This window comes from Merops nubicus, unplaced genomic scaffold, assembly GCF_000691845.1.
Source record: "Merops nubicus isolate BGI_N331 unplaced genomic scaffold, ASM69184v1 scaffold49315, whole genome shotgun sequence".
Classification (NCBI taxonomy): Eukaryota; Metazoa; Chordata; class Aves; order Coraciiformes; family Meropidae; genus Merops; species Merops nubicus.
This window is the reverse complement of record NW_008608566.1, coordinates 12,417-21,212: the sequence shown is the minus strand read 5'-3', so window position 1 is coordinate 21,212 and position 8,796 is coordinate 12,417. Positions and strand designations below refer to the sequence as shown.

General features: G+C 50.4%; 1 protein-coding gene across 1 annotated transcript; it reads right to left on the bottom strand.

Moving 5' to 3' along the window:
* Nucleotides 1–1,565: 1,565 nt before the first annotated feature.
* Nucleotides 1,566–5,988, bottom strand: RAB7A (RAB7A, member RAS oncogene family). The gene is made up of 5 exons (XM_008940279.1): nucleotides 5,920–5,988; nucleotides 4,740–4,866; nucleotides 3,732–3,950; nucleotides 3,067–3,195; nucleotides 1,566–2,901 (listed from the first exon to the last, which is right to left on the bottom strand). Exons 1-5 carry the CDS (start codon nucleotides 5,970–5,972, stop codon nucleotides 2,806–2,808), a joined length of 624 nt encoding a protein of 207 aa, XP_008938527.1. The 5' UTR covers nucleotides 5,973–5,988; the 3' UTR covers nucleotides 1,566–2,805.
* Between the last annotated feature and the right edge of the window lie 2,808 nt (nucleotides 5,989–8,796).

Genomic DNA, 8,796 nt, shown 5'->3' with positions numbered 1-8,796 from the left:
CTCGGCCCGGCCAGCCTCCTGCCCCCCGGACCTGGGCACAGAGCCACAGCAGCCCCGGGGCTCCGCTGCCTGGGCTGAGCCCCTCAGGCTCTGCCAGCGCCACCTCGCCCCGCAGCATCTCACCCCTGCTCGCAGGTTATCGTGACACCAGGTCAAGCACAGGAGTAAGCACAGGAGCGAGCACAGGAGGGCCCAGGGAGGGTAGGAGCGGGTTTGAGCCGTGGTTGTAAGCACCACTGCACCCAGCTGGGACAACGGGACCAGCCAGCTTCTGCAGCCCACCGCAGTGACAGCAGCTCCTGCAGGAACACCACTGCCCTCTGAGACAGCAGGGCACCGCTTCCCACTCTGCTTTGCCTCCCACACTGACTTTTGTACATTCATGAGCAATTATAGCACATTCCCACCTGTAAGAGCATCAGTTAGTAGGTGGTAAATGGAACCCTCCCCTTTAGTGTCCATAACATCCTGTGGCAAGGAGCTCCACAGCTGTCCTACCCCTGTGGACACTCTGCCTGTACCTTGTGTCACTGCCAGCTTGCTGGATCAGGCTGAGATGAAACACAGGATTTCTCCAGAGCTCATCCACAGCTCCTCCAGCCTCTGCTCCACCCCCCAAGGCCCCAGCAGCAGGAGGTACGTGCAGAGTTAAGATCATTCCTTTCCCCCAAAACATCACTTTAGTTATTGCTGCCCAAGCTTGGCTTTCTCCAGGCTAGAACTATATCTACTGAAACCAAGTGCAGAGTGATGCTTCAAATGGAGATGAGCAGAAGGTCTGAGTCTTTCAAAAAGATGCAGAGGAAAGCAGCCCCAACAGGACACGTTGCTATTGCAGAGGAGTTGTTTGAAATAGACATGGACAGCAAAAGCCCAGCCGAGTGAGAGAAAAGCATGCTAGGACAGTGCCATAAAATAGAATATAGAGCACAAAGATTGGTAAGAGGGCTCTTGAAATAACTGGCCTCATTTCTCTATACTTTGTTTCCCATCTTCCTGTGGGCATGTGAGGAGCAAGCTCAGCCTTGCCAAGTGCAAGCAGAGGGTCAAGCCCAGCACACAGAAATTAAATTTAACCTTGATTATGCTGGACAAAGGTCCTTAACTCAAAGGTGGCTCAGGCCAGCATTGCTTGTCCAGCCAAAGCACCTAGCTGGTGAGCTGGGAAAGGCAATCTGCTTTTCCCACCAACCCCTGCCAGAAGGGTAGCAGGAACTGTAACACAACTGTCCTCCTCTCCCCCCTTCCACAGAGGTTTTCATATGCCCAGGGCAGGGCTGAAGGACTATGCTCATAGCAGAGCAATCAGATCCAGCACTGTTCCTGCCACCACAAGCAACTTCAAGAAAAGCAGAGGGGCATCTGCCCTACTACAGGTCAGCCAAGCAAGTAGAGCTTCCTCAACCCACCCTTGGAAGCCCATCTGGAAGGCAGACTCCATAGTAAGGAGGCAGCATATTCTTCAGTCTAGCAGCCCTGGGCTTGCTAAAATAGCGAGTGGACAGGGGAAAGACAGCATGTTAGTAGTGAAAAAAAGACAGTCAGAAACAGGAGTAAACAAGAGAGTTTGTTCTTGTTAAGTTTATTGGCATCATGTTTGTCTCTTTACATAAGAGCTCAGCCTACGTACTAGAATGTAGACCTCTGGAAAACAGGTAGAAGGGCTCCATTTAAGCAAGCTACAAACGCAAGAACAAATACCAGGAAGAAAGGAAGAGAGGAAAGGGACTAGATTGCCAGGTTTTTTCCATACCAAAAATCCAGATTAGCAGTCAGTAAGAAGAAAGGGAAGATTCATAGTCCAGGTCATTCTTCAGGAAACAGCTACCACAACCCAGGTGGGAGAGGAGCTCCTTCCACAGCACAAAGAGCCACTGGGACACCTCAGCTCTGGCTCCTTCTCACACTCGCTCCAGGATGTTAGGAGTTAAGCAGCAGGGGAGGTGAACAAATGAGGTCATTTTATAGCTGTATTTAATTTTAAATCAAATAATCCAGTGTGCATATCAATGCTGTTATGCAAATCTGAGAATTTAGATACAAGGAAGCCAGACAGATTTTTCCAGAAGATGAAGCCTTTTTGGCCTCAGAACAAGAAGGCTTACACAGTTCATCTCTACTGTACAGAATACTGCCTCTATCTGGACTCTGTGCTGCTAGCACGCTGCAGTTCACAAGTGCCCTCCTCACTTTCTACACAATCTGTGTTTCAGTACTTGAACATGTAACTCAGGAATTTTACACTAATTTATACATTTTTAATTGGTTGCATATATTAACATGTACTATAAGATTTTTCCTAAAGAAGCATTACATAATACATGGATACTGTAAAAAGATCTGATTAGTTAAAAGTAACAAGCATTAACAGAGATACATACAAAACTCAACCTAGTTGGACTGAGTGCTGAGCTTGCAATGAACTATGGGTAATCAGCCTTTCCAGTTGCAGCCTTCACAGGGGAAAACACCAGACAGTTAAAAATGTAACTTGTTACACAGATTACCTGTAAACAGTTTCTCTCCATTGGACACCTGGAATTAGATTCAGTTCCAAACATACATAAGAGTTTCCATTTTAAACTAGGAGAAAGGTCTGTTACCATGAAGTGTGATGTGGTTGGTGTGGGGATGTGAGCTCTGAAGTGCAGGACTCTCAGATGCTCATGAGAGATGGGTGGATTTTGGCAGCTGGAGATGGAAATTTTTTAATTTCATTTTAAACACAGAAGAGGGGCTGTGTATTTGAAGGCCTAAGTGTGATATTCATTTGTGAAGGACTGTGCTCAACCCCTCCCTCTCCCCTCAGCAGCTGCAGCTCTCTGCAGAAGCCTTCACTCGGTCATTCTTGTCTAGTTTGATGGGTTCAGGGAATTCATTGTAAAGCTCCACTTCGGTTTCCTAGTGGGAAAGAAGGGAGGAGTTAGTGCCACGGCTCCACAGACAGCTCCCAGCATGCAAGGAGCCATTCTCAGCTGGGGAAAGCTGCTGGAGAGCCCAAGGCTGCCCTCAGCAGCTGAGCTCGGCAGCAGGACCGGCACAGGGCACCCACCAGCGCCCCCCTACCTGTTTAAGTGCATTTCGTGCAATCGTCTGGAAAGCCTGTTCCACATTAATGGCCTCCTTGGCACTGGTTTCAAAGTAGGGGATGTTGTTTTTACTGTAGCACCAGGCTTGTGCCCGTTTTGTGGTGACCTGGGTGGACAGAGAGCAGCATCACACCTTCAGCTACACAGGGAGCTGATTTTATTCCCAGGCCACAGGCCCATCACATCCAACCTGAGCTAAGACAGCAGTTCTGAACTAATCAAAACTACGGCCTTTATATAGAGCACAGGACACTGCTGCCCATCACCAGACACACTCAAGCCCCAGGGGCAAGGAGCCCCTTGTCTGAGGACAAGGAGGCCCCAGGGCATGGACTGCTCAGGCATCTGCAGAGCAAGGACTCCCTCCAGTAATTTTCTCAGTAATTCTGGGGGAGGAGAATCAGCTCCTCTCCTCCCATCTCCCTAGGAAGCTGCTGCAATCCTTCCACCAGTGGGCAGGAGCATGCTGTGCACAGGGGTTTGACCTCTCCAGGCAGGAGAAACTCTTCCCCAGGGCACCTAACAGCTGAGCCACACTCAGGCACCTCCCACTCCTGTTTCTCAGATAACTCTCCCCTGTTGCTGCAACGTCTCCCACTCCAGCAATTTCCTAAGAGGAGGCCAGCAAGTCCCAGTACTCACTTGTCTGTTTTCTAGGTCAATCTTGTTTCCCAGCACAACAAAAGGAAAGTTCTCAGGATCCCTTGGACTGGCCTGAATGAGGAACTCGTCCCTCCAGCTGTCTAGGGTTTTGAATGTGTTTGGGGCCGTGACATCAAACACCAGCACACAGCAGTCTGCTCCCCTGTAGAAGGCAACTCCCAGAGACTGAAATCGTTCTTGTCCTGCTGTATCCCAGATCTGGAGCAAAAGACAGGACAAGATAAGCCAGCTCTGCTCTGACATAGTCCATGATTAGGGCATTCGTTTCAGAACTCCCCACCAGGCATCTACAGCCCCCAGCAAGCCCAAAAGGAGCACATGAAGGCTTGGGAATTTCTCTAGGCACTAAGTATCAAGAGGCAGAAATACCCTTCTAAAGACAATTAAGGCTTTTTATGTTCAGCCTCAGCAAGGGACATACCCAAGTTCTGCTTGCCCAGAGCAAGGATATTAGGGTCAGCAGGTGACCTGCCTGCAGTGCTTGGGTGCATGTGGGTACCAGCTTAGTCCAAATACACTTCTGGTGGCTGCAGATGAGTTTTGCTGCCCTGCAGTCTCACCACAGAGAAATGAAAATTTCAGATACTACAGACTGGCAGGTTAACACCAGATCCACAGGACTCAGGGCAGCACAAGTAGATGACCTGACCAAGGAGTCCTTTCCAGCTTCCCCAGCTCTAGGGAAGTGCATCTTTTTAACAAGATCTAATTTACTGACAGCTTTATTTACTGGGTTTTAAACCAGGCATGGCAAAGCTTCTCTTAGCTGAGCCTGAACTCATCTTTTCCTTCCCTTGTTCACCCCACACAGATTTGTAAAGAAGCCCAGCAGCACTCACAGCCAAGAGCAGCTCAGTGCAAACAAGACGCACACCCAGTCCGCTGACCCCTGTCCCACTCTGCTCTACACTGGAACAGGCAGTTCCACACAAGTGTGGTCCAGGCAGCCAGGCTCCCCTCGCAGCAGGGAGCAGAGTCCCTCCTTACCTGCATTGTCACTAGCCTGTCATCCACCATGACCTCTTTTGTCAGGAAGTCTGCGCCTATCGTAGCCTTGTACTGGTTACTGAATTTCTTGTTCACATACTGGTTCATGAGTGACGTCTTTCCCACCCTGCACAGAAAGACAAAAAAGACTAGGTATGCTCTTTTGTTTGAGTCTACTGCCCTGAAGAGCACACCTCACAGCCCCCAGCCTTTCAGCCAGGGGAAACACACACACCTCTGTAAGAAGGGGCTTCTACAGCAATAGATACTGAGCCAACATGCTGAGTAAGAGCATTAGCTACCTAAGGATAGGAAGGATTACAATCCTGAGAAACTTTTGCTTCCCCATGAGCAATCTGATCCCTGGTAAGAAGTATGCATCACATTAATCTCTTCCAAAATTGCCCTTATGATCATAAGTGCCCCCGAGAGACCCACCAGAAAAAGTCATCTTCAGCCTCTGCAGAAGGATGTGGAGGAGGAACGGGCAATCTAAGCTGGCAACAGCTCACGTACACATCTGCTAGGCACCCAGGGGTGGAGATCTTCCCCAGACAGCCAGCTTAGAGGCTCACATGCCCTCCCTGTGGCTGAGAAACACTCCCTGATCAACAGCTTGCTGGGCAGAGCGGTATAAATAAGCCTTGTGTCACAGGTGTCAGGTTACAGCCTGCAGAGCCAGCAACCTCCACGGGCCCAGGGCAAAGCCCTTCGCTGTGAGCACGGGGCTACAGCCAGATCAGAGCTGATGTCAGCTAAGCAGATGGCTCAGAATAAACTGTCTCTGAGAGGCAGAGTTTTAAGAAGTCACCCAAGATGGCTTACTAGCAGTCTGGGGGGTTGTTGGTTTGTTTTCTGTTTAAGTGAGATGCTAGTTTCACCACCACACACCCTCCTTGCCAAAAGGCTTTCCAGCTCTGCTACTGGAGTGCTCTGCCCGCCACATTTTCCCCATTTAATGCTGTGGCAGGACTTCAAGATAGTAAACTGCAGGGACACATTCAGGGTGGAGAGTGGTGAGAAGTTCTACAAGCTGTAAGTTAACCCAGCTACCTGTAGCTGTAAAGCCTCTCCTACCAGCACTGCTGGTTTCTTACAGTGCATCCAGGCTCCCACACTAGTCAAGAGCAGGTAGCTCCGGGCAGTTGCAGATTGACAGCTTCAAGGCTCTTCCACTTACCCAGAGTCTCCAAGGATGATGACTTTCAGTAACACTTTCTTCCTAGAAGTCATCTTTTACACTAGAAAGGAAGAGGAACAATCCATCAGACACCATTAGGATGCCATTCCTTGGGCAGAAAGCACCAGGTCTGGAGTCTGGGAAACCTGACCGCCAGCAAGGGGCAGGGCCCAGCACTCCTGAAGCCACACTCCCTCAGTTCATGACTACACTTGAGCACCAACCAGGTGTTTGCCCATTTCACAGGCAGGACCATGTCAGACCAGTAGCAGCCACTTAACACCAACAGGCAGATAAGCCAAGCACTTGCCCTTTACAGACCCAAGTCCATTTTGGACCCTATTTCCAGTCCATTTTGTGGGTGCAGCCTAGGCCATCTCCCTTGGCCTCACTGGAGGCTGTGCAGCAAAGCCAATCAGCTCCCAACAGAGGCTAATTCTGACACATGCTGCTCAGTGAGCTGTAAGCAGAGCTGAGCCTAAGGCCACACTCAAGCTCTAGTACGCTGTCCAGCAGCAAGAAACAGAAGGAAGAGGGCTTCCTCTGCCTTTAAAGCTCAGCTTGAAAAGTGATAGCTTCCTCTAGCAGCTGTACTTTGTGAAAATACTGAGTCCCAAGGATACACTGTGGTTGCAGTGGTTACAACACACCCACACAGGCCAGCTGGACTACAAGGCAAACTGCTCCCAGACTTTGCTGTGGGCAGACGAAGCTGACTACTGCCACCTCCCCACGGCTGGAAGGACAAGGAAGGCTACAGTGACAAGCCCCACAACATCCAGCCTATTGCTCTATTAGATGAGCTGTTTCTTCACTTGCACCCTGCTATGGCTCTAGTCCACTTTCTAGGCAGGTGGCTCTAGATGGGCCACTAATGGTCCAACCAATTAGCAAGAGTCAGAGTTGAGCTCAAGATCCACACTTACTTGCTTGCTCCCAGGTCTCCTTTAGAATAATGAGGAAGCTAGAAGTAAATCAGCTGCAGGAGGCCTGAATACACTTCTGGGTGTGCTTTACTGCAGTGAGCAACTATGAAGTCTTGCAGTTAGTGGTTGAGCGTGCCCTTCCTGCTGCTGTGAGGTCCTTCTCCCCACCTCTGGAGATGGGATGGGACAAACCACTCTCAGGTGCTCAGGCTTGATCAGATCACAGACCCTGGTTTGGTACTGACCTGATCCAGGAACACAAGGGCTCCCTGTCTCTCCCTGAAGAGCCCTGCAGGTTCTGCACAGCAAGAGGATGGTTCTATCTGTGCTACTTGTGTTCGAAGACCCTTGATGACAGTCTTCATGTATTAATCCCCTGAATGGAACTGTTACCTTAGAATTCCCATCCTGCTACACCACACTCATTGCACCACCCAACTCCTGCTCTTCAGGAGCTCTTCCTGATTTTGACAGCTAAGAAGGCCTTCACTTCAACATGGATATGTGCATCTTCTGAGCAGCTCAGTCCTAGGCATCTCCTGATACACATAACAGCCTAAACTGCCAAGTAACTGCAACCTGCTTCATCCCACTACTACAGAAGACAATGTGATCCAAGCTGTAGGAGCCTTTTACTAGGTGCAGAGCTCAGTTGCAGGAGGTCTTAATTATCTGAAGCTTTGAGTGTCCAAAGACAAGGAATGTTCTGGGCTCTGCCACCAGTGGCTGCTGCAGAAGCCCTCCTGCAGCCACCACAGTAGTGGTGCACTCAGCTGCACCTTGGTCTGCACCCACCTCACACATCTAGTGATATATCTTGGTGGGAAACACTGTTGAGAAGGTAACAGCCAGAGGCTGTTTAGTAAACAGCAGTGACAGGCCACCCACAAAGCTGATACTGTCCTGAGATGTCCTTAGATGCCAGAGAGCCTGCACAGGACAGCTTCTCCAAGCATAAACACCTCTTCCTTCCAAGGCTGTCTATGCTGGCCTGCATTGCTCAATGACCCAACTGACAGCCCAGCTCTACCAGCCAAGATACAGTCAGCTGAAAGCTGTCAACAACCCCAGCACTTAGTCCAGCTTCTGCCCTTGCCAAGATCCACACTCCGTATCTCGTGTCTATGGCCATGGGGAGAGCAGAGCACAAGCTCCTCCAGGCAGACTACACCTCCAGGGTTTTCAAAGCACCCAGCACAAGTGACACTGGTGCTAGCCAAGCCAGAGACCTGAGCAGCACAGTCAGCCCAGATGGAGCAAGAGGCAAGTGAGAAGGGCTTTGAAGCAGCTTAAGGACAGCTGTGTATGCTGAACTGTCATGGAAAAACATCTGTGAAGGCTCAGGTCCAGTGCAAGTCACCTGTTTTCCTCAAGACAGAGGAAAACAACCCTCCCTGAAGTGACTGCCAGAATCCAGCACGTACTGCTCCCGTTTCCCTTGGAGTGTTTTCAGTATCACTTGCTGCTCACTGCCTCCTGGTATTTGAAGCAGCTGTGGACACACTGGTGTTAGTTCTCATGCTCAGGGAGGGATTTGTAGAGCCCTAAATTACAACGCTAAGTCACACAGGGTGCTTAGCACCCAAGTCCAACACAGCCTGAAGTCTCACTGTGGAGGGAGGGGAAATGCTCTGTGCAGTCCCATTACCTTGGGAGTAGCTCAGCTGAGCAGCTGCCTGCAGACATGGGAAGGAAGTCGGAGTCAGAGCTGACACTGCCTTCTTGCCATAGCTGACAGGCTACCCCAGCACTGTGAAGGGCTACTACTGCCTCACGGCCACCAGCCAGGTGAGACACTCAGCTCCCACCCCAGGTGATGCAACGGATATGAGCCATAGCACAGGAGGAGCTGCCTCAGCTTGGTATTTGGTTTGGCCCATGAGACATGAGGAACTCCAACCACTGCCAGGGGCCAGCAGTGGACACTGCCCAGAGTTTCCCATCCCTGTCC

Coding starts and splice junctions, on each gene's coding strand:
- RAB7A (XM_008940279.1), bottom strand. CDS start 5,972: ATGACTTCTAGGAAGAAAGTGTTACTGAAAGTCATCATCCTTGGAGAC. Junction 4,867..5,919: donor ATCATCCTTGGAGACTCTGG/GTAAGTGGAAGA, acceptor CTTTCTGTGCAG/GGTGGGAAAGACGTCACTCA. Junction 2,902..3,066: donor CACGAAATGCACTTAAACAG/GTAGGGGGGCGC, acceptor CTTTCCCACTAG/GAAACCGAAGTGGAGCTTTA.